General features: G+C 44.1%; 1 protein-coding gene across 1 annotated transcript in view; it reads left to right on the forward strand.

Annotated features, from left to right (window-relative positions):
* The window catches only part of TDG (thymine DNA glycosylase), a 208219-nt gene extending 186047 nt beyond the window's left edge, over positions 1 to 22172 (forward strand). The window contains exons 9-10 of the mRNA XM_069228997.1: positions 18211 to 18342; positions 19872 to 22172. Of these exons, the coding sequence (XP_069085098.1) occupies positions 18211 to 18342; positions 19872 to 20008 (269 nt within the window). The 3' untranslated portion in view covers positions 20009 to 22172. The remainder of the gene's footprint in view (positions 1 to 18210; positions 18343 to 19871) is intronic.
* Positions 22173 to 25816: the final 3644 nt, after the last annotated feature.

Consider the following 25816-nt stretch of genomic DNA (forward strand, 5'->3'; position numbering starts at 1 on the left):
CAATACAACTCCTACCTCACCCTCAGCGGGGGAAAACAATCGAAGATGGAGTCGACGGTCCCGTGACTCGAAAGACTTCTTCGAAGAAAAACAACTTGTAACACTCCGACCTAACACCAGATGGCGAGCTATGCAAAACATGCGAATCTACAGCGACTGATGCCACGAACAGATGTACACTGGGTATGTGACATTTTCATTTCTTAGTTTATTTCAAGAACCACAGGTTCAAGATTTACAAACAATACTTTAAATGAAAGGTATTTCACTCAGGTATCTTAGGAACTTTGAATCAACACAATGGGGGTCATTCTGACCCCGGCGGGCGCCGCCCGCCGGGCGGAAACCGCCCAAACACCGCCCGCGGTCAAATGACCGCGGGGACCATTCCAACTTTCCCGCTGGGCCGGCGGGCGCTCTTCAAAAGATCGCCCAGCGGGAAAGCCCCAGCAAAGATGAAGCCAGCTCCGAATGGAGCCGGCGGATTTGCTGGGGTGCGACGGGTGCAGTTGCACCCGTCGCGATTTTCAGTGTCTGCCAAGCAGACACTGAAAATCTTAATGGGGCCCTGTTAGGGGGCCCCTGCACTGCCCATGCCAGTGGCATGGGCAGTGCAGGGGCCCCCAGGGGCCCCACGACACCCGTTCCCGCCAGCCTCTTCCTGGCGGTGTAAACCGCCAGGAACAGGCTGGCGGGAAGGGGGTCGGAATCCCCATGGCGGCGCTGCTTGCAGCGCCGCCATGGAGGATTCCCCCGGCCGGGGGAAATCCGGCGGGAAACCGCCGGACCCGGCTGGGCGACCGCGGCTTAACAGCCACGGTCGGAATCCCTGATGTAGCACCGCCAGCCTGTTGGCGGTGCTACCTCCGGCCTCCACGACCGCCAGGGTCGTAATGAGGCCCAATATCTTGTACAGTTTTAGCAAAAATGGCAATATGCTATTTTAAAACTAGACAGTGCAATTTTCAACAGCTCCTGGGGAGGTAAGTTTTGGTTAGTTTTGCAGGTAAGTAAACTACCTACATGGTTCAAAGTTGGGTACAAGGTAGCCCACCGTTGGGGGTTCAGGGCAACCACAAAGTTACCACACCAGCAGCTCAGGGCCAGTCAGGTGCAGAGTTCAAAGTGGTGCCCAAAACGCATTGGCTTCAATGGAGAAGGGGGTCCCCCGGTTCCAGTCTGCCAGCAGGTAAGTACCCGCGACTTCGGAGGGCAGACCAGGGGGGTTTTCTAGGGCACTGGGGGGGACACAAGTCAGCACAAAAAGTACACCATCAGCGGCACAGGGGCGGCCGGGTGCAGAGTGCAAACATGCGTCGGGTTTGCAATTGGTTTCAGTGGGAGACCCAGGGGTCTCTTCAGCGAAGCAAGCAGGCAAGGGGGGGCTCCTTGGGGTAGCCACCAGCTGGGCAAGGGAGAGGGCCACCTGGGGGTCACTTCTGGACTGGAGGTCGGATCCTTCAGGTCCTGGGGGCTGCGGGTGCAGTGTCTTTACCAGGCGTCGGGTTCTTTGAAGCAGGCAGTTGCGGTCAGGGGGAGCCTCTGGATTCCCTCTGCAGGCGTCGCTGTGGGGGCTCAGGGGGGTCAACTCTGGCTACTCACGGGCTCGTAGTCGCCGGGAAGTCCTCCCTGTAGTGTTGTTTCTCCGCAGGTTGAGCCGGGGGCGTCGGGTGCAGAGTGGAAAGTCTCACGCTTCCGGCGGGAAACGTGGAGTCCTTTAAAAGTTGTTTCTTTGTTGCAAATTTCAGTCTTCGGGAGTTCTTGGTCCTTTTAGATGCAGGGTAGTCCTCTGCGGCTTCAGAGGTCGCTGGACCCTGGGGGATGCGTCGCTGTTGCAGTTGTTCTCGAAGTGGGGAGACAGGCCGTTCGGGATGGAGCCAAAGCAGTTGGTGTCTCCGTCTTCTCTGCAGGGCTTCAGGTCAGCAGTCCTTCTTCGTCTTCAGGTTGCAGGAATCTATTTTCCTAGGTTCTGTGGGCCCCTAAATACTCAATTTAGGGGTGTGTTTAGGTCTAGGGGGTTAGTAGCCAATGGCTACTAGCCCTGAGGGTGGCTACACCCTCTTTGTGCCTCCTCCCTGAGGGGAGGGGGGCACATCCCTAATCCTATTGGGGGAATCCTCCATCTGCAAGATGGAGGATTTCTAAAAGTCAGTCACCTGAGCTCAGGACACCTTAGGGGTTGTCCTGACTGGCCAGTGACTCCTCCTTGTTTTTCTCATTATCTCCTCCGGCCTTGCCGCCAAAAGTGGGGCCGTGGCCGGAGGGGGCGGGCATCTCCACTAGCTGGGATGCCCTGTGGCGCCGTAACAAAGGGGGGTGAGCCTTTGAGGAGAAGCACCTCCACCCAGTACAGGCTTTGTTACTAGCCACAGAGTGACAAAGGCACTCTCCCCATGTGGCCAGCAACATGTCTGGTGTGTGGCAGGCTGGTAAAACTAGTCGGCCCACACTGGAAGTCGGGTATGTTTTCAGGGGGCATCTCTAAGATGCCCTCTGGGTGTATCTCACAATAAAATGTACACTGGCATCAGTGTGCATTCATTGTGCTGAGAAGTTTGATACCAAACTTCCCAGTTTTCAGTGTAGCCATTATGGTGCTGTGGAGTTCGTGTATGACAGACTCCAAGACCATATACTCTTATGGCTACCCTGCACTTACAATGTCTAAGGTTTTGCTTAGACACTGTGGGGGCATAGTGCTCATGCACCTATGCCCTCACCTGTGGTATAGTGCACCCTGCCTTAGGGCTGTAAGGCCTGCTAGAGGGGTGACTTATCTATGCCATAGGCAATGTGAGGTTGGCATGGCACCCTGAGGGGAGTGCCATGTCGACTTAGTCATTTTCTCCCCACCAGCACACACAAGCTGGCAAGCAGGGTGCATGTGCTGAGTGAGGGGTCCCCGGGGTGGCATAAGACATGCTGCAGCCCTTAGAGACCTTCCCTGACAGCAGGGCCCTTGGTACCAGGGGTACCAGTTACAAGGGACTTATCTGGATGCCAGGGTGTGCCAATTGTGGAGACAAAGGTACAGTTTAGAGAAAGAACACTGGTGCTGTGGCCTGGTTAGCAGGCCTCAGCACACTTTCAAATCATAACTTGGCATCAGCAAAGGCAAAAAGTCAGGGGGTAACCATGCCAAGGAGGCGTTTCCTTACATGCCGGTAGTAAACATTCTGCAGCTACTGAGGAGTCATCTGCAATACAACCTATATTAGAGGTTATGGATGCTAAACAGTGCAAACTTCACATACAGAAGGAAACAGGAAGGTTCACAGCCTCTCCTCCTCAAACAATTAAAAGAAAACTTACATTTCAAGAGACTTTGGACGCTGGGCCTCCACCTGTCAAAGTCTTGAAACAGAAAGAGAAACAACAAAACCTCAGCCTTCACCACCACATTATCCTTGTCTTGCTTCTACCCCCACAACCACCACCTTCACCTATACATTCAACACAGGCATCATCCACACCACCACATAGAGATGATTTAAGTGATGCTCAAGAAGAGGTAGACCAATGGGATCTATATGACCCCCAATCCCATTCTCCCTAATGATCCATATTTATACCCAGCGAGGCCATCGCCCCCTGAAGATACCACTGCTTACAATCAAGTAATAACCAGGGCAGCTGCATATCATAAGGTACAATTACATACAGATCCCATTGAAGACGATTTTCTATTTAATACTTTAACATCTACACAGAAAGAGTATCAATATCTCCCTTTGCTTCCAGGCATGCTTACACATGCTTAAGAAATGTTTAAAGAACCCGTAAAAGCAAGGATCATTACACCCAGGAGTGATTAAAAAAAAAAAAAAATACAAACCTGCACCCTCTAATCCAGTTTTTACTAGGTCACAATTACCACCTGATTCAAGTGGTAGGTGCAGCAAGAAAAAGGGCCAATAGTCAGTCTACAGGAGATGCTCCTCTAGACATAGGAAGTAAAAGATGTGATGCAGCCGGTAAGAGTGGCTACTCAAGCTGCGAACCACTGGAGGATTGTAAATTCCTAGGCTCTTCTAGCAAGGTATGATAGGGCCCTTTGAGGTGAGATAGAAGACATGCTGCAGTATCTTCCACCGGAACATCAGAAAAGGGGGCAACAAATAGTAGCAGAGGGACAGGCTATTTCTAACACCGCAATTAGATGCGCTACTGATGCAGCTGATACAGCAGCAAGGGGAGTCAACACCAGCATAATCATCAGGAGACCTGCATGGCTAAGATCTACAGGATTTAAGCCTGAGATACAGCAAGGTGTATTAAACATGCCGTTCGATAAGGAGCGTTTATTTGGATCAGAGGTGGATACTACCATAGACAAGCTTAAAAAGGACTCAGAGACAGCTAAGGCTATGGGTGCACTATACACCACACCCACTAGAGGCATTTTTCGTAGGCCACAATTTCGGGGCGGTTTCAAACCATCAACCACAGAGCCATCCACCTCACAACAAAAACAAGGACCACACTTCTATAACAGAGGGTCATTCAGAGGCTCTTACATAGGATCTAGTTACAGAGGAAGAGATAAATCATCTGCTCCCAGAGGTTCCTCTACCTCACCAAAATGGTGACTTCTTACAAATTCCCACAGCGCATATATCTCCTGTGGGAGGAAGACTGGTACATTTTTACCCACAGTGGTACAACATCACCACAGATCAGTGGTTTCTATCAATTATCCAATATGGCTATTGTCTAGAACTCATCCCCTCTCCACCAAACATTCCTCCTCGTTCCCACAAACTCTCTCAAGACCATATCATTATGATAAGAGGAAGTACAGTCCCTTCTTCTCAAAGGGGCTATAGAACCAGTATCTACATCCCAACAAGGGTCAGAAGTATATTCACTTTACTTCCTCATACCCAAAAAGGACGGCTCACCAAGACCAATTTTAGATCTGACTTCTCAATCTATACATACTCTCAGAGCATTTCCATATGGTCACTCTCCAGGATGTTATTCCCCTATTAAAACAAGGGCATTATATGACAGCATTAGATCTAAAAAATTCTTATTTCCACATTCCCTTACATCCAGCACATCGCAGATATCTAATATTTTTCATTGCAGGAAAACACCACCAATCCAAGGTACTATGGTTCGGTGTAACAACAGCTCCAAGGGCATTCACAAAATGCTTGGCAGTGGTAGCAGCATTCATCAGAAGATAGCACATACATGTTTTCCCATATCTAGATTGGCTCATAAAAGCCAATCCAATTCAAACTTGTCAGGAACACACTCTGCACACTGTCAATCTTCTGCACAATTTGGGATTCACAATAAATTACCTCAAATCTCATCTCCAACCATCACAAATACAGCCTTATTTGGGAGCAATTCAAAACACCCAGTCAGCATCAGTGTATCCAAAACCAATAAGGATTCAAGTTTTTCAAAATCTAATCTCTCAATTACAGGAGAATCATACTTACACAGTGAAGCTAGTGATGAAACTGTTAGGAATGATAGCTTCTTGTATAGCCATAGCTCCCCCTGCAAGACTGCACATGCGACCACTATAGCAATGCCTTTCCCAACAGTGGTCTCAGTCACAGGGTCAACTTCAGGATCTAGTGTTTTCGGACCGCCAGACTCACCGCCCTCTGCAATGTCGGAATTGCCCCAACCTATCAAAGGGGCGGATCTTTCAGAACCCTGTGCCTCAGACCACTATCACGACAGATGCATCATTAATAGGTTGGGGAGCTCATCTCAACAACCTCACTGTACAAGGGGAATGGGACTCTAACCAACAGACATCATATAAATTACGTAGAATTCCTAGCAGTATTCCTAGCACTCAAAGCTTTTCTGACCCAAATCACTCACAAGTTAGTGTTAATACGGACAGACAATATGAACACAATGCATTATCTGCAAAAAGGGGGGAGAGGGGGGATACTCGCCTCAACTGTCCCATTTAGCACAGACAATATGGAAATGAGCAATTCACAATCACATTCAATTAGTGGTAGAGTAGCTCCCAGGGATAGACAACAAACTAGCGGACCTCTAAACCGGACGCAGCAACAAGTCCACAAATGGGAAATTCAACAATACTTTCAAATGTGGGAAACGCCATACTTAGACCTTTTTGCCACAAAAGAAGACTCAAAATGCTAAAGCTTCACATCCAGGTACCCACACCCTCAATCCAAGGGCAATGCTCTATGGATGAACTGGCAGGGACATTTGCTTGCGCTTTGCTTACGCTTTTCCACATCTCCCACTCATTCCATCTCTTATAATAAAAATGAAACAAACCTCACTCACTATGATCCTCACAGCTCCCACATGGGCATGTCAACAGTGGTACACAACACTATTGGACCTGTCTGTAGTACCCATTCACAATCTCAGAAACAGACCGGATCTGTGAACTCAAAACAGGGGCCAAATCAGACACCCAAATCCCAGCCCAATCAACCTGGTGATTTCGCTCCTGAAGTCATAGAGTTTGGATACCTATAACTTCCATCTGAATGTATGGATATTCTAAAGGAAGCACGCAAACCCACAACTATACAATGTTATTCTGTTAAATGGAAATGTATTATTGCCAACCCAAAAATATTGATCCACTTAAGGTGTCAGTACAAGATATTGTCTCATATTTATTACATTTACAAAAGGCAAATCTGGCATACTCCTCAATTAGGCTTCATTTAACAGCTATAGCTGTTTACATGCGAAACAGCCATCATATTTCCCTATTTAGGATTCCTGTTATAAAAGCCTTTATGGAGGGTCTTAAGATTTATTCCACATATGCTCTGCCAGCTCCTGCATGGAACCTCAACATCGTACTCACGAAACTTATGGGGCCACCATTTGAACCCATCCATTCTTGTACTCTACAGTTCTTATCATGGAAGGTGTCTTTCTTAGTAGCAATTACTTCTTTAAGAAGAGTTAGCAAAATTCAAGTGTTCACCTTAGAAGAATCTTTCTTTCATATTCATAAATACAAATTAGTTCTTAGAGCAAATCCAAAATTCCTACCAAGGGTAGTTTCACCTTTTCATATCAATCATTTGGTGGAGTTGACAGCCTTCTTTCCACATCCAGACTCAGTTGCTGAAAGAGCTCTACACACCCTTGATGTTAAAAGGGCTCTCATGTACTATATAGACAGAACAAAAGATTTTAGGAAATCAAAAAACTCTTTGTGGCATTTTCAGAACCTCACAAAGGCAATCCTATCTCAAAAAATGGATTAGCCAGATGGATAGTGAAGTGTATTCAAACTTGCTATCTTAAGGCTAAAAGACAGTTACCAGTAACTCCGAAAAGCACATTCCACTAGGAAAAAAGGAGCTTCAATGGCATTCTTAGGCAACATCCCAATGGCAGAAATATGGAAAGCTGCTACTTGGTCTACACCACACACACTTACAAAACATTACTGTGTAGGTGTTCTAGCTCGTCAACAAGCAAATGTTGGCCAGGCTGTCCTTATTCAAGCATTCTTTCAAGCTACTTCAACTCCTACAGGCTAGCCACCGCATATTTGGGAGGGGACTGCTTTACAGTCTCTGCAAAGCATGTGTATCTACAGCTACACATGCCATTGAACGGAAAATGTTACTTACCCAGTAGATATCTGTTTCTATATATATATATGTTCGATGGCATGTGTAGCTGCAGATACACATGCTGTGCACATCCCGCCATCTGGTGTTGGGCTCGGAGTGTTACAAGTTGTTTTTCTTCAAAGAAGTCTTTTCGAGTCACGAGACCGAGGGACTCCTCCCATTTCGACTCCATTGCGCATGGGCGTCGACTCCATCTTAGATTGTTTTTTTTCCGCCATCGGGTTCGGACGTGTTCCTTTTCGCTCCGTGTTTCGTGTCGGAAAGTTAGTTAGAATCTCGGAAAAATTGTCGGTATTGTTTGCGTTCGGTATCGGGTTAGTTATAACAGATCGACACTGACTTTTGAAGAGCTCCGGTGGCCCTTTGGGGTTTTTTCGATCCCCCCGTCGGGGCCTGGTCGGCCCGGCCACGTGTCTCTTCAAGGCTGATGGAACGGACCCCATTCCGCTTCTGCCCAAAATGCCATAACAAGTATCCATATACAGATCAGCATCTGGTCTGTAACTTGTGTCTGTCTCCAGAGCACAAGGAGGATACCTGTGAAGCCTGTCGAGCGTTTCGGTCGAGGAAGACATTAAGAGACCGAAGAGCAAGAAGACTGCAGATGGCGTCGGCGCCGACAGGACAAGGGCGTTTCCAGGAGGAAGAAGAGAGCTTTTCCATCCATGAATCGGACTCGGACGAGCTCGATCCCGAAGAAACGCCGAAAACCGTGAGTAAGACGTCGAAACATAAAACTCACGAGAAGACAACAAAAGCCCAGGGGACGCCACCGCCAACAGGCCATGGCTTAACCCGAAAAATAGGTGACCGATCATCGGCACCGAAAAAGAGCACGCTGGTGGCGAAGTCATCCGACTCCGGTCGAGATACCGCCACACAGCAATCTCGGGCTCGAGATAGTGGCTCCGAGCAGGTTCGGCACCGAGACAGCGGCACCGAAATGAGTCGGCACCGAGAGACCACGACGCCGAAAACAAAAAAGGTTTCGTTGGAACCGAAAAAAGTAGCCAAAAAGGTTTCGATACAGAAACATCCGGCTTCGGAACCGAAATCAGGTTCCTACACAGAGGAACAAGGACTGTCCTCACAAATGAAAAAACATACATTTGAACAGGAATTAGAGACAATGGAGCCGGACTACACCCAAAGACGGCTCCACATCCAACAAGAAACGGGAAAGATCAGCACTCTCCCTCCTATTAGGATGAAACGCAAACTTGCCTTCCAGGAGAAAGACTAGCAGCCACAGGCAAAGGTGGCTAAACAAGTAACCCCGCCACCATCTCCACAATGCTCTCCGCAACCATCACCGGTAGCCACTCCACCTATGATGCAATCCCCGACCCACACAGGGATGAGTCAAGATGATCCTGACGCATGGGACCTTTATGATGCACCAGTGTCAGATAATAGTCCTGACTGTTATCCAGCTAGACCGTCGCCACCAGAAGATAGTACAGCCTACGCACAAGTGGTGTCGAGGGCAGCGGCATTTCATAATGTCAGCCTACATGCAGAGCCCATTGAAGACGACTTTCTATTTAATACACTGTCGTCCACACACAGCCAGTACCAGAGTCTTCCCATGCTACCTGGGATGCTCAAACACTCCAAACAAGTGTTTCAGGAGCCTGTAAAAGGAAGGGCCATTACTCCAAGAGTGGAGAAAAAATATAAACCGCCACCAACAGACCCCGTGTACATCACACAACAGCTAACACCGGACTCAGTTGTAGTAGGGGCAGCTCGCAAAAGAGCAAACTCACATACTTCAGGAGATGCACCACCTCCAGATAAGGAAAGTCGCAAATTCGACGCAGCAGGCAAAAGGGTGGCGGCACAGGCAGCAAACCAGTGGCGTATTGCAAATTCACAGGCTTTGTTGGCCAGATATGATAGGGCTCATTGGGACGAAATGCAACATTTTATAGAACATTTGCCCAAGGAGTTCCACAAAAGAGCACAGCAAGTAGTTGAAGAAGGACAGAGTATCTCCAACAATCAGATACGGTCAGCTATGGATGCTGCAGACACAGCTGCTAGAACTGTCAACACAGCAGTAACAATAAGAAGACATGCATGGCTGCGTACATCAGGATTTAAACCAGAAATACAGCAAGCTGTGCTCAATATGCCATTTAACGGACAGCAGTTGTTTGGGCCGGAGGTGGACACTGCTATCGAAAAACTTAAGAAGGACACTGACACGGCCAAAGCCATGGGCGCACTCTACTCCCCACAGAGCAGAGGCACATTTCGAAAAACACAGTTTCGGGGGGGGGGTTTCGAGGGCAAAGCACAGAACCCACGACCTCACAAACAAGGCCCACTTATCAGAGCCAATATCTGCGTGGAAGTTTTCGGGGACAATATAGAGGGGGACAGTTCCAAAAAAATAGAGGAAAGTTCCAAAGTCCCAAAACTCCTCAAAATAAACAGTGACTTACAAGTCACACATCCCCAACACATAACACCTGTGGGGGGGAGACTAAGCAAGTTTTACAAACATTGGGAGGAAATAACAACAGATACTTGGGTCCTGGCAATTATCCAGCATGGTTATTGCATAGAATTTCTCAAATTCCCTCCAAACGTCCCACCGAAAACACACAATATGTCAAAACAACATATAGATCTTCTAGGACTAGAAGTTCAGGCGTTGCTACAAAAAGAAGCAATAGAATTAGTACCAAACCAACAGAAAGGAACAGGAGTTTACTCTCTGTACTTTCTCATACCCAAAAAAGACAAGAGTCTGAGACCTATATTAGATCTCAGAACATTAAATACCTACATCAAATCAGATCACTTTCACATGGTGACATTACAAGACGTAATCCCACTGCTCAAACAACAAGACTACATGACAACACTAGACCTAAAGGATGCATATTTCCATATACCGATACATCCTTCACACAGAAAGTACTTAAGGTGTGTATTCCAAGGGGTACACTACCAATTCAAGGTGTTGCCGTTCGGAATAACAACTGCGCCAAGAGTTTTTACAAAATGCCTAGCAGTCGTAGCTGCACATATCAGAAGGCAGCAAATACATGTGTTCCCGTACCTAGACGATTGGTTAATCAAAACAAACACGCTAGAACGGTGTTCACAACACACAAAGTATGTCATAGAAACCCTCCACAAACTAGGTTTCTCAATCAACTACACAAAGTCACACCTTCTGCCGTGTCAAACACAGCAATACTTAGGGGCGACAATCAACACAGCAAAAGGGATTGCCACGCCAAGCCCACAGAGGGTTCAGGCATTTCACAATGTAATACAGGCCATGTATCCAAATAAAAAAATACAAGTCAAAAAGGTAATGAAACTCCTAGGCATGATGTCCTCATGCATAGCCATTGTCCCAAACGCAAGGTTGCACATGCGGCCCTTACAACAGTGCCTAGCATCACAGTGGTCACAGGCACAGGGTCAAATTCTAGATCTGGTGTTGGTAGAACGCCAAACATACACCTCGCTTCAATGGTGGAACAGTATAAATTTAAACCAGGGGCGGCCTTTCCAAGACCCAGTGCCACAATACGTAATAACAACAGATGTCTCCATGATAGGGTGGGGAGCACACCTCAATCAGTACAGCATCCAAGGACAATGGGACACTCACCAAAAACACTTTCACATAAATCACTTAGAACTGTTGGCAGTATTTCTAGCGCTGAAAGCATTTCAACCCATAATAAGCTACAAACACATTCTTGTCAAAACAGACAACATGACAACAATGTATTACCTAAACAAACAGGGAGGCACACACTCAACACAGTTGTGTCTCCTGGCACAGAAAATATGGCATTGGGCGATTCACAACCACATTCGCCTAATAGCACAATTTATTCCAGTAATTCAGAACCAGCTAGCGGACAATCTTTCTCGGGATCACCAACAGATCCACGAATGGGAGATTCACCCCCAAATACTGAATACTTACTTCCAAAGTTGGGGAACGCCACAAATAGATCTATTTGCAACAAAGGAAAACGCAAAATGCCAAAACTTCGCATCCAGGTACCCACAAGATCAGTCGCAGGGCAATGCGTTATGGATGAGTTGGTCAGGGATATTTGCTTACGCTTTTCCCACTCTCCCACTCCTTCCATATCTAGTAAACAAGCTGAGTCAAAACAAACTCAAACTCATACTAATAGCACCAACATGGGCAAGGCAACCTTGGTACACAATACTACTAGACCTCTCAGTAGTGCCTCATGTCAAACTACCAAACATACCAGATCTGTTAACGCAACACAAACAACAGATCAGACACCCAAATCCAGCATCGCTGAATCTAGCAATCTGGCTCCTGAAGTTCTAGAGTTCGGACATTTAGACCTTACACAGGAATGTATGGAGGTCATAAAACAAGCTAGGAAACCTACCACTAGACATTGCTATGCAAATAAGTGGAAAAGATTTGTTTATTACTGCCATAATAATCAAATTCAACCCTTACACGCATCTGCCAAAGACATCGTAGGATACTTACTACATTTGCAAAAATCAAAGCTAGCTTTTTCTTCCATTAAAATACATCTTACAGCAATTTCAGCTTACCTGCAAATTACGCACTCAACTTCATTATTTAGGATACCAGTCATAAAAGCGTTCTTAGAAGGCCTAAAGAGAATTATACTACCAAGAACACTACCAGTTCCTTCATGGAACCTCAACATTGTCTTAACACGACTCATGGGTCCGCCTTTTGAGCCCATGCACTCTTGTGAAATGCAATACTTAACGTGGAAAGTTGCATTTTTGATTGCCATCACATTTCTAAGAAGGGTGAGTGAAATTCAAGCATTTACCATACAAGAACCATTTATTCAAATACACAAGAATAAAGTAGTTCTACGGACAAATCCAAAATTTTTACCAAAAGTTATCTCACTGTTCCACTTGAATCAAACAGTAGAATTACCAGTGTTCTTCCCACAGCCAGATTCTGTAGCTGAAAGAGCACTACATACATTAGACATTAAAAGAGCGCTAATGTACTACATTGACAGAACAAAACTAATTCGGAAAACAAAACAATTATTTATTGCTTTCCAAAAACCTCATACAGGAAATCCAATTTCTAAACAAGGCATTGCTAGATGGATAGTTAAGTGTATTCAAACCTGCTATCTTAAAGCAAAGAGAGAACTGCCTATTACACCAAAGGCACACTCAACCAGAAAGAAAGGTGCTACCATGGCCTTTCTAGGAAATATTCCAATGACCGAAATATGTAAGGCAGCAACATGGTCTACGCCTCATACATTTACCAAACACTACTGTGTAGATGTGTTAACGGCACAACAGGCCACAGTAGGTCAAGCTGTACTACGAACATTGTTTCAAACAACTTCAACTCCTACAGGCTGAACCACTGCTTTTGGGGAGATAACTGCTTACTAGTCTATGCACAGCATGTGTATCTGCAGCTACACATGCCATCAAACGGAAAATGTCACTTACCCAGTGTACATCTGTTCGTGGCATTAGTCGCTGCAGATACACATGCGCCCACCCGCCTCCCCGGCAGCCTGTAGCCATTTAAAAGTTGATCTTGAACATTTGTAAATTTGTAAATATATTACTTTAAACTTCATTATGTACATACGTATTCACTCCATTGCATGGGCACTATTACTAGTATACACAACTCCTACCTCACCCTCTGCGGGGAAAACAATCTAAGATGGAGTCGACGCCCATGCGCAATGGAGTCGAAATGGGAGGAGTCCCTCGGTCTCGTGACTCGAAAAGACTTCTTCGAAGAAAAACAACTTGTAACACTCCGAGCCCAACACCAGATGGCGGGATGTGCACAGCATGTGAATCTGCAGCGACTAATGCCACGAACAGATGTACACTGGGTAAGTGACATTTTCCATATATATATATATATTCTCTTTGCTTCACCCTCCTGCGTGAAAACAAACTAACAAAAGACTATGCCCATGTGCACTATCACCGAAAGGAGGAGTCATTTGATCTTTTGACTCGAAAAGATTCTTCGAAGAAAAACAACTTGTAACACTCCGAGCCCAACACTAGATGGCAGACTTATGCCAAGCATGTGAATCCACAGCACTATATGCCACAAACAGTTGTCTACTTCGTAAGTAACATTTTCCATATATATATATATATATATATATGTGTGTGTGTGTGTATTTTTTTCACGTACAAATCCAAAGTTACAGGAACGTTATAGTTAGGTTCTGAATTTACTTGCACAAAACCATAGAAATTCAGCAGTTATGGTTATCTCAATTAACTATAATTCGCGGCCTAAGGTAACTATAACTCGCGCCCCCGCCATGCACAGTTTTCTCATCACTAATGTTAATGCAAATGTTAGTGATTTTATAAATGATTTTATAAAACTTGTGAGTGCTGTAATTTCTGGCGTTATTAGCAGTGTATGGCGAAGGCGCTACTTACAGTTACCTTAGGGAGTGAGTTATAGTTACTTGAGATAATCATAACTATACCTGCTGAATTTCTATGGTTTTGATCGAGCAACTTCAGAACCTAACTCTAACGTCCCTGTAACCTTTGTTTTTTTCAGTGAATTTATATGTTCTTTTTTCAACATAAAGTCATTCATATTACTTTCTGTTAATCCATCCACTGTCTCACATGGCCTTTGGCCAGGCCTTGCAGTCAACCCCCTATAACCACCTAACCCCGCCCCACGCATGCAGTGGTGGTTGGGGCAGTCGGGATTGCCCCCTGGGCCTGGCCTGTAGCCATGTCCTGCAACCAACCCCCTTGAACCACTCAACCCCGCTCCATGCTTGGCCTTTGGCCATGCACATTGGGGGTTGGCCGCAGGGCAGGACCTGTTGCCAGGCGATGAAGTCAACCTCCTATAATCACCCTACCCCACGACACTCATGAAGTGCTTCTTTGTGTGGTAGACGTGATCATATTCCTGTGCATTAAGGATGCGTCCCTCAAATCGGTGGTAAACGCGTTTGGGGTGTCATTTTAGTGAGCTGTTTTTTCAGAGAATTTCTATATTTTTTTCATGAAAGTATTTCTAATTACTTTACGTTAATCCAACCACGGTCTTGCACCGCCTTCAGCCAGGCCCTGCAGCCAACCCCCTATAACCACCCAACCTCACGCAACGTATATAGTGGTGGTTGGGGCACGCAGCGGGGGTTTCCCCTGGTCCTGCCGCCAACCCCCCTATAATCATCCTACCCCATGGCACTCATGAAGTGTTTCTTTGTTTGGTGGAGATGTGATTGTTTTCCTGTGCATTAAGAATGTGTCTCCAACATCGGTTGAAAACGCGTTCGGAGTGTCCTTTTAGTAAGCTGTCCATCTTCTTTGGGAAATGGGGGGGAAGATGTTGCATTTCACTTAACTATATGAGCCAGGGCCAAAAGGGTATGGCTTCTAGGCCATTTTACATGCTTGTGTTTTTTAAAAAGAATAACAGAAGCTGTGGTCTCAGCAGCAGATGACAAGAAAGAACCCGTTTGTCACAGTCCTTACATGAGATATTGCACTCCAAAAAACACTTGCTTTGCCTTGGCCATGCATACCAAGTTAGGATGATTAGTGCTTTACAGAAGAGGAGTTTAAATTTGGAAACCTGCTTTGTTTTTATCTGAAAGGGCTTCCCGTTGATGTTTAGTTTCTGTGAAATGAGCTTTGTGCCAGAAAGAATCATGCCCTGCGTATTTATCTTTCATAAATTTTCTTGGCGGGGCTGTCATAGCTGGCCCTGGGAGTCCCCAGGGCTATATATGGCTTCAGGAGAGGGCCTTTGTGGCCCCCTTCCTTTTATGCACGTTCCGGCCCCAAGGAGGTGGTGGTCCCTGGGGCTGTATATGGCCCAGGGAGGGGGGGGGGGGCGTGGCCCCCCACCCTTCATACAAAATTTGAAAGGCCCCGGGAGGTGGTGGTCCCTGGAGCAAGGGGGGTCCGTGCAGCCCTTCACACTAATTGTTGTATTTTACCCGGGGACTTGGGGCCCCGGTAGGTCCGCGCAGCCTCCCTACTATGTTTTTATTTCTTAAAGCCCCAGGGAGGTGGTGGGAGGGGGGTCCGTGCAACCCTGGGGAGTTGGTAGTCCCTGGGGCTTTAAAAAGCAATTGGAGGGGGATCCTGTGTTTTTCCCCCCTTCCCCCCCCCCATTTATTTTTAATACACGCAATGCCTCCGGGACCTGGCCCACCCAGTGGCTATTAAAACAACAAGCACGGGGGACTGCGGTAGGTTTTTTGTTTTGTTTTAAATGGCAGATACATCTGCAGATTTTTTCTAAAATAAAAAAAATAAATAAATTAAAAAAAAAAAATTGGGGCTTTGCTGGGTCCCTGGGGAACTCCAGGACCAAGACTAAGCTGTTAGGGTTTTCGTACCCTGCCCCTTTTTATTTATTTTTTTGGGCATATTTTCTGAGGACTATGCTGAAGCCAAGTCCCAAAATGGTTGCCAATTCTTCCTGGTTGAAGTGTTGGCAGCCAGTTAGATCTCAGCATGAGATCTCTGGGCTCCACAGAGTCTCTGTTTACCTAGAGATCTATATGTTTTAACCTTTAATATCTGTGAAACTACCGAATGGGTTTCAACACAAAGTCACAAAAAACACAATCTATGCACCAAGGTCCGAAAACACTTTTTCCCATGCATTTTCTAAAGGGATTTTGAACAGGAATATTGCCCGAACCACTGGACAGAATTACACCAAATTTGGCAGAAATATAGCTCTTGGTCCAGAAAGCGCCCTTTTTGTTATTTGGTGTAAATCAGTTGAGTAGTTTTTGAGAAATTAAGGAAAAAACTAATTTGTATATATAGGGACGTGAAGGCTCCTCCAACCCTCCTGATATTCTGCTGAGATCTGATTGGCTGACAACCCCTCAGCAACGAAGTGCTGGCAGCCTTTTTGGGACGTGGTTTCAGAAAAATGATTAAAAAAAATAAATGGGGCCAGGATAGGTACACCCACACCTTTAGCTCTGGTGCTGGGGGGATTCCCCCCACCCTCCTCCATCCCCCTCCCACTTCCCTGGGGCTATCATGGAATTAAATGCGGGGCCGTCCGTTTTTTTTCGCAGCCCCGCGGACCATCACCTCCCCAGGGCCAAAAATAGACTAAAATGCAGGGGATGCCCCTCCTCCTCTGCAGCACTGGGGTTCGACCCCTCCCCGGGGCTGCAGGTAGAATCAAGTGTGGGTGGGCCACCTGCTTCCCCACCCCCCTTTTTCCCCCCCTCACCTCTTGTCAGCAGCCCTGGGTACTGCCACCTCCCCGGGGCAGAATACATAATGAAATACATAATGAAAGGCTTGATGCGAAACCTGATAAATTGACCCACTACAAGCTAAATTGTCTGAAGTTGTGTTGTTTGTTCTGTACTATGAACCTGCAGGGCCCTGCCTTGGGCACTTTTAAAGGCCATTTATGGGCTCTTTTGTTTTTTTTGTGGTTGTTGTGTCAGCCTTCTTTATTTAAGTCACCTGATGTGATGACATTTTTTTAAGGTTTGCAGCATTTGTTTCCGCCAAGGTCTTTTGTGATGCTACAGTGGGACTTGAACTTATTTCTCACTCTTCTGATGTGCACACCTTTTGAGCCAATGTACAATTGTCAATTAAGACTCCTGACATTCAAAATGTTTCTTCTCATTGCCATAATATAAGTGAGGCGTGTCAGTGAGCTGCAGGCTCTTTCTGTCAAATCTACCTTCTATTACAGCCTTCCCAGTTAAGTTGGTATTGAAGAGCTGAGATTCCTTTTGGCTGAAAGTGGTAACTCCATTTAATGCTGGACAGGCTGTTGCCCTTTCACGCATTATTTGCCCTAGTTGTCAGGCAGCTTCATGAGCGTTGGTGCATACGTTTACGAAGCAGTACTGCCTCAACAGTTTGGTTCATAAAAAGGGGCATTTTGCCCACTAGAACCTGCAGAGCCATTTCACAGACCCACCGCCTGTGGAGGTACTACTGTGGTATCTGTTCACCAGGTGAGTAATCTGGGGTTAGAAGTATCCATCAGAAGAACAAGTTACTTACCCTTAATGCTCTTTCAGCTGCATTCTCTAACCACAGATTTCTCATCGACCCTCCTGACTCCCCATTTTGTGAACTGTGCTCCTTTTCCATCTGAAAGGTCCCAGTCTGGAGATCTGCACACTGGTCATGCCAGTTTCCAACTGGGCTTTGCTTGTGAGGGTGTAGGCATCCTAAGAAAGCAACTGATGTCCCCACGTGCATGGGTGGCGCATATACGCACTCCACTAGTCACTTCCAGAGTAGAGGTACGGTGACGCAGAGCTGCATGGCACCACCCACCTGTGCACAGGAGGAGTCTTTAAAGTTTCCAGATCCAGGCTGGCAGTTGGGAAATATTCACAAGATGAGGAATCTGCAGTTAGGTAGAGGATTCACCAGAAACATAGTTACTGAATGTAAGTAATTTGTTCGTCACTTTAACTATGTAGCAACTTCGTTCTGCACCAAACTTATGCTTGAGGTACTCTGAATCTTTTATTATTGGATTATTTTGATACAAATGAATGTACGGTCACATTACTGCCCTTTTTTTCAGAGGATGCAAAGAGGCAGGCTGTAAAAGAGGAGAAGTACGATCCAGGTTATGAGGACGCACCCAAGGACCCCTACAGCGAAACAATGCCAGCTGTTGCAGGTGAACCCTGCAATTTCTCTTCAAATGAAACAGGTAAACTGTTTATTTTTCTTCACAAACTTATGTTTTAGTTTTGCAGCATGTTTATGCATATTCTGTTCTTTGTTTTTCTAAGCATCCCGGAGAGAGTCCAACATTATAAATCCTCTGTAATCATCTTATCCCTCTTTAGGCTCCTGACTAAGGACAGGACCCTGGCCTGTTATGCACAGGCTGAGCTGCAGTCTAGTCCTGTACAGTGGCCGTACGATAGTCCTGCTCACAAAACTTCAAAACTGAATTCAGTATCTTCCGGTATGCCAAAGGTGGTTAAACAGTGGGGCATGGCCATGGAATGTTGCGTTTCTTACGTACAGGTCTAATTAACAGCCTGGACTAGCTAGTGGTCCCACCTTACTCATCATTAGAAAACTTCTTACAGATAGACTAGAATGCAGGCTACTTTTTAGATTCATGCCAACCTTCTTGTCCGCCTAAAATGGTTGTGAAAATAATGTATGGATTAAACCTCGGGAACATTGACGAGCGAATCCACAATCTAAGCACGTAAACATGGGGAAAACCCGAGGTATGAGAAAGTGAAATTCAAATTCCTAAACTGCCCTGGCTTGCTTATGTGATGTGAATATCACCATTTTAAATATAGAGGTGCTCTCTGCGATTGTGGGGATGGGTGTATTATCTTAACAGTGGTTAAAAAATATATATATAAATGCGACTTGTGCGCCTCTTGAACTGGGAACATGAAGGACGCTCTCACTGCTTCGAATCTGAACAGATTTCTAATCACAGAAGATACATCAAATAATTCCTTCAATACCTATTTTTTTTTTTATTTTTTTTTTTAGTAATTGTTAGTGGACCCTCGAAGTCCAGCTTCTAATAGGCCGCATTTTACCGACCCCTGGCGTTGCTGGAACTTCCTTTATTGGGTAAAAATCAGGCCCATTCAGAGCCAGTTATAATGAGAGCCCAAATGTGTACTTTAAATTTAATAGCAGTTTATAGTTTTACCACAAGAGGGCAGTAATCCCAATGGTTGATAACTGATAAGCGCAATACAGTAAGAGAACTAAAAAGATCACTTTTAATGACAGTTCTTTTTCACTAACTTGAACTGTTACCATCATTTTCATTAGTTCATATACTTGGACTAAGTTCTAAATTTAACGATTAGTAGTTTATGCCGCTCTACTGTTGTTTTTCCGATACTGTTTTAAAGGTCTTGCATTTTTGTAACTTAACCGTTAAGTTTGAATAAATAGTTGTTTACAATTTATACCCAAATTCTGTCCGTGTGTGATGGGAATGTCATATTGTTGCACTTAACGTTCTCCTTGAGATGTCTACAACAGTAGTCTGACTCGATTAGTTTGCCATACTGATGTCTTTGGGTCATTTTATTTCCGTTGTGATTCCAATTATTGTTAATTTTCTGCGCTGCAATTATTTGTGTAAAACTGTAGTCTTAAAGCCAAAGGACTCTCCAAGCAAGATGTTCTACAAAACACTGAATGTATTCACTGAGATAATCCCGTTTTGTTCTTCGTTTGTTTTCCCAGCATCCACCAGTCCGGAATTCAGTATAGGATCATCATTTGGGCAGGTTCCAAATGGACACTGGATGCCTCAGACTTTTGCAGACCAGATTCCTGCTTTCGGCAACTGTGACACACAGCCAGGCGAGAGCAGTGCATAATGGATTTATGAACCGTGGTGCCAAAATGCTGCAGTTTTATTGCAGTGGTAAAAGAATTGTACCTCAGTTCTTTGGCTGAAGCATTTTGATATTTTACCTCTTATTTTATTATGGTAGTGACACAATGATGTACTAGATAAAACCTCCTTATAAAGAAGGTATGTAGTTTTAATGAAATGTTTGGCATTTTTAAAAATGAAAGCTAGGTAGATAGGTACCTTTTTGCTTTATGTATTTGTTTTATATTTAACTTCAACCGTTTATAGCAGTTGCTAAAACTGCTTTATATTTTTCAAGGAAGATTTTGTTCTGGGAGTTACTGTAACCTGTATTTTTAATGCAGGTGGACTTTTTACAAGTGCTTTTTATAGAATGGCAAATCATTGATCAATTATATTAGTTTTAGTCATGGTTGAAACTGTCAACAACTTAGTTTCAAGAGCCCTTGTTAAAGACATTGTTTTCTTATACATGTCTGCTTGTGCGTTTAAGAGCAAGTCTACATATCTATTTTTCCCCACAAAGAAAATCTCTCTTTAAAGCCTATCACAGATTTGGTAATGTAAGTATTGTTATTCATACGTTTCCCATTCAGGGCAACAATTCTCACAAAACTCTCTTTTTATGTAAAATGGCACTCTTCTAAGAATTGAGGGAGCAGTGTTGGCTGAGCAATCTGGGCCAACAGTTTCTTTATGCCCACATATCTGTACACATTTTCTCTCCAGAAGTGTGAGAAATTCACTAGCATGCCGTGATTTGCTCTCCATATCTTACAAGGGAACAGTGAAAGAAAGATAGTAAAAATTAAAGTTTCTGGGGTGGAATGCATTTGTAGCAATACATTGGCATAAAACATACACTCTCATTTACTATATTGTTTTTATTCTCGAAATTTGTGTATTGTTGGAAGAATCTTTTCTGTCTTCATTTTAACTTGCTTTTATATTTGTTTCTAAATAGATTCTGGGGAACACCTGTTTTTAGGGTGGAACCTACTTTGTATGGTTTTATTTTTGGGTGCTTTATTTTGGAGGATGGGCACTGGGTTGCTACTATCTTTACAGGTTGACATCCTGTCCGAAGCAAAGAGATGACCATGTATTGTCCTCCGGGGTACTGGGACTTTGTTTATTTAGGGTGCCTTCTAATCCTTGGTGGGACTAAAGTGATCTTAAGAGCTCTAAAATAAAATAAGGCAAATACATTGGCAGGGAACTGACAATGCCCTGTTTATCCATGCAGCAAAAAACATGATCAGCTAATTAGACGTGCTAAGAAGAGTCATGCTGTGTGTAGCCCAGGCAATGTCAGGCAGTGTGCATTATTTTCTTCTTTCCGTGGTGCTTAATGGCTGTTTTTCCTGCTGGGTTGTGTTTAAAATAACAGGCTTTGACATTGTCTAAGCAAAAAATGTAGCGTTTTTGTCATTCCAGCTTGAATTTGAACTTGTGGCCAGAAAGTCAAGTATAGTTGCAGCTGCTGAATTTATTGAGCTGGCAAATGTTTATGCTTGAGAACAGGTCCGGGTTAATATTACCTCATGCAGGTATCTAGGCACCCAAGACTCCATTAATTGTTGTAAATGTTAAGAAGGGTCCTTTTTATATAAATTTGAATATACGTAATTGATTTCCCATTACACTATCAAATGATGACTCGAGGACCCCAGACCCCAGCGCAGATACTTCATAACCCCCTCCCCCCACAGCTGTACTTAGACCAACGTTTTATTGTGTTGTCCTATTTCATTACAGAATAGTAAAATGTAAACGTAAACAAACACAAACTTTGTTCATTGATGTATTATTTTTGGGTCACAGCTTCTGCAGCCAATTTGAGGGGGTGAAGAAACGCAGAAACTGATGAGCAACTGCAACTGACAATTCGTGATAAATACTTTGAATGAAAACCGAAAATTTACTTTAAACGCTTTATCAAGGCAAAATATTTAATGGCACATAAGGAAAATGTCTTAAAAAAAATTGAAAAGTGGTATATTTGGAATAGTTGGGTTGTGATGTGTTGATGCCAGTGGCTTGAATTCATGTAAATGGCAAAAGAAACTGTTTTGGCCGTCTTTTTTTTATTTTTATTTTTTATTGTTACAGTGCTATGATTCCATTGGTGCTCACAGGAGAATAAATGTATAATGTAGTCTGATAATTGATTAATTGAAAACATACCCATTCTTATCCACGTCTCTGCCAGCCCTTAAACCCGATTTTTCACCGCGCAGCCAAAGCACAAGAACAAGCTGTGTCCGGAGTGTGAAGTGAATGCTTCATCTTACAGTGTATGTTTTTAGGTTTCACCTTCTAGACAACACAGTTGCGAGAAGTATTGTTAGCTTAGGGCTGTCCATTGCTTATCATTGGTTGGCTTCATTATCATTCTCATTTACTTGGTTCTTATTCATTAACGTGCGTTGGCTTTCCTTCCTCTTATGTTTTTCCTTTCTCTTAGTGCACGGTTGCATTGGTGTGTCCTTTCACTGGTCAGCCTTTCAGGCTCCACTATTTTTTTTTGTTTAATCCCTCTACTAGAGTGCACGTTTTCTAGTTATTTCCAGCTATCCCTTTAGTGTGCTTCTATTTCCTCTCCATGATGTGCTCTTGCCCCCGTGCTTCTCCCCTCTTCTAGCTCATGTTGCTCTCTCTCTTGTTTTCTTTTCTTCTGCTTACACTATGTGTTCTTGCTTGCCAGTTACTCACCCTCCATGTTGCTTCAGCCGCCACCATCCCCCTTGTTACTTCTGCACCCCTGCCCGTGTTGCTTCCTCCCACCTGCTTTCCAAGCAAAAGATTTGAGTTGGATCAGCAGTTAAAAACAAAGGCTGTGTCATTTCGTAGGTTGGCATGTGTAGTGCGCCCACCTACAAAGTGACAGGATCTGCTTCATTTATTTTAGCTCATTTAGGGATGCTGTACAGCATGGCTCAAAGGTATTGGCTAAGCAGATAGGTTCCAAAGGCAAGACCTTATTGGCTTTGCCCATGCTGGTTTCAACTTACCTGCCATATTCTGAAGGTGATTTAAAATGGCCAGTCAGCATTGTAAAAGTAGGTTATAAAGAAGGGCCTTTAATCCAACTATTTTATATATATGCATATGGGTGGGTGTGTGTGTGTGTGTGTATATATATATATATATATATATATATATATATATATATATATATATATATATATATGTATGTATGTATGAATTAATAAGAATGCCTTCCTTCCTTTCTTTCATATGTTTGTAATGGCCCAGTGCAGTGTTTACATGGGCCCAGGGCACAAAATGTAGGGCATAATCCTCGGCCTACTTGGACAACAGTCCTCCAATACCAGCCTATAGCAGATTACTGGAACAAGAAACACCATGACATAAAGATTGCAAGAGACATCACTCACTAATGTTACTGAATTTAAATGTTTGTTTCATGTTGATCAGTCATAATACGCACTGCTTCACCCTGGATAATCTGATTAACATGCTCATTCTACCCCTGTCCTTTGTGCGCTGAATATTTGCTTAAAAGAGAAACAAATGAAACAGTTTTTATTTATAAATGATGTTCTTTGAATCCTCAGGGTGTTGTTTGTTCCACTTTGTAACTTAGGACCTGCAATATATTTACATTATTAACTTAATGTTATTTAAATTAATCTGCTGTTTGATGGTTCACACTTGTTTACAGAAATGTCCTCCGGCAAGTGCTTTTTAAATGTCTTGTTTCATAACCTTTCTAACAGAGGCTGTTTTCATAACCTTCAACATGGCGTCTGTGTGTAATGTGTGTATTTTATATGTAAGAAGACACGTCCACAGTGAAACCGTTTGATCTACCGAATTGTTGTTTTCCACATTCATTATCATGTGCCCTGCATGTAGCTTTCTAGTTTGGCAGTAGTCTATTGTATATTTCCTGTAAACAGTCATAAAAAAAATAAAAAGCATTTTGTACAATAAAGTACAAGCCGGATTGGGAAAATAATAGTGTGTTTATTTCCCCTATTGTGTTGCTGTCCTGTCTGTTCTGCACGTAAAGACTGTTATTGGTATCCTATGTTAATTTTCTTAAGAAGGCATTAAGCAGCCTCTTCTTTTGGTTGGATTTGTACATCAAGTGGCACAATGGAGACTTGTATTGAAAGACCCAGTGTACAGTGATAAGTTAGTGCATGCCTGAAATGATAGAGGAGGCTCTATAGCCACTCATTTCTTATAAAAGCACTATTCTGGAACCCCAACCTCCTTATTTGTGTGCACAAATGTTATTTTTATATGCATTAGGCTTTTATTTTTTGTTGTGTTTTATTTAAGCAAGCAAGTGTAGGAGTTAGTAGTCTACAGGCTGATAGTGACTCACACACCAGCTTATCGAGCTGGTAGTGGAACCTGAAAGAACCATTTCTTTAGCTAGACGGTACATGCCAGGGAAGCTCATGTTTCCCAGAGTTGAGCTTTTGTCTTAGCTACACCTGTCATGAGGCCTGTTAATGGACCCACTATAGTTATGCCTAATTTCTTACCACTCTAGAAATCACAATGCCTTTGCCTTGCATTGTTGTGCTCTTTTTTTGTGCCATTGTTTTGAAACACATTGTAGTATCACTTGCTGTGCAGCCATATTTCTGGCATTTTGTCTGTACATTTTCCGACTATTCAGTGGGCACAACAAGTGCCAGGTGTTATTTACTATCTGTCCAGCAATCATTCCCAGACATAACACAGTAGCTTTTCACTGTATCAGGCTAACGTTATAAATTGGGTCACATAGTGTTTATTTTTACAGAGGAGGATTCAAATAGAACTGACTCGTCTGGGGCAACAGATGCTGTCTGGGGAATGCAGCCTGTTTTAACTGGGTTTCCACTTCCCTATGGAGGACCACTTGACTACACAAACAGAGATATAGGGTTCTCCACTCTGAGAGGTCATAAATTAGAATAGCCTTCATGCACATACAATTACAGGTAAGGCCCAGGCCACTAGATTTGCATTATGATTTTTATAATTCTTGCCAGTATTGTATTTGCATCTAATTTGCTTCATAATAGACTGTTAGTTGCAAGCAGCACACAGTGCTTACAGAATGGACGTTTTTTATTCTTGGGTGAACTTTCCAGCTGTGGGTGCAAATACAAATCACTTTCATGAATACATTAATATTGTACCACAATGCATAAAGAGCATATGCACGCTTAGAAATACCAGTCACACATTGGGAACATACTAATTGGTTCTGAGACACCCTAGAACATGTACTTGCCCCAGCACGCTTGGGACCCCTTAGTAATGAAGGGTCCACTTGACCAGCCTTAGCTGGTTATCCACCCTATCCTGATTTAGGTAACTGGACTGTTGCTGAACTTCAATAGTTAAACACTACACCTGTTCAAATCTACCAATGCATTGCTCAGTTTATGCACACTTTGACTGCTCCTGTGCTAGTGGTGGCATTGGGTGTACCACAGTATGAATATCAGTGCAATAATGGGTAAAGTACCCACAGTTCATGAGGAGATTCCCTTTTGGATTGCCAAAAAAATAGCCCCAATGAGGCCGTGTTTCCCCCTACGGGACCACAGGACAAACATAGAATTTAAATATGTGTTTACCCCATGGGATTGTACCCCAGATAGCGTACTGTAACACATGGCATACATTCTTTGCAGCTGTCTATACCCAGACTCACGGCGCGCCATCTTTGGCAGTTTCACTGGATGCCCTGAAACGAGTGCAGGATGAGTATGGGGCTAGCCCAGCCCTATATTTGGGCATGAAATTAATGGGAAATGTTCCTGTTCTTTCTGAG

This window comes from Pleurodeles waltl, chromosome 4_1, assembly GCF_031143425.1.
Source record: "Pleurodeles waltl isolate 20211129_DDA chromosome 4_1, aPleWal1.hap1.20221129, whole genome shotgun sequence".
Taxonomy (NCBI): Eukaryota; Metazoa; Chordata; class Amphibia; order Caudata; family Salamandridae; genus Pleurodeles; species Pleurodeles waltl.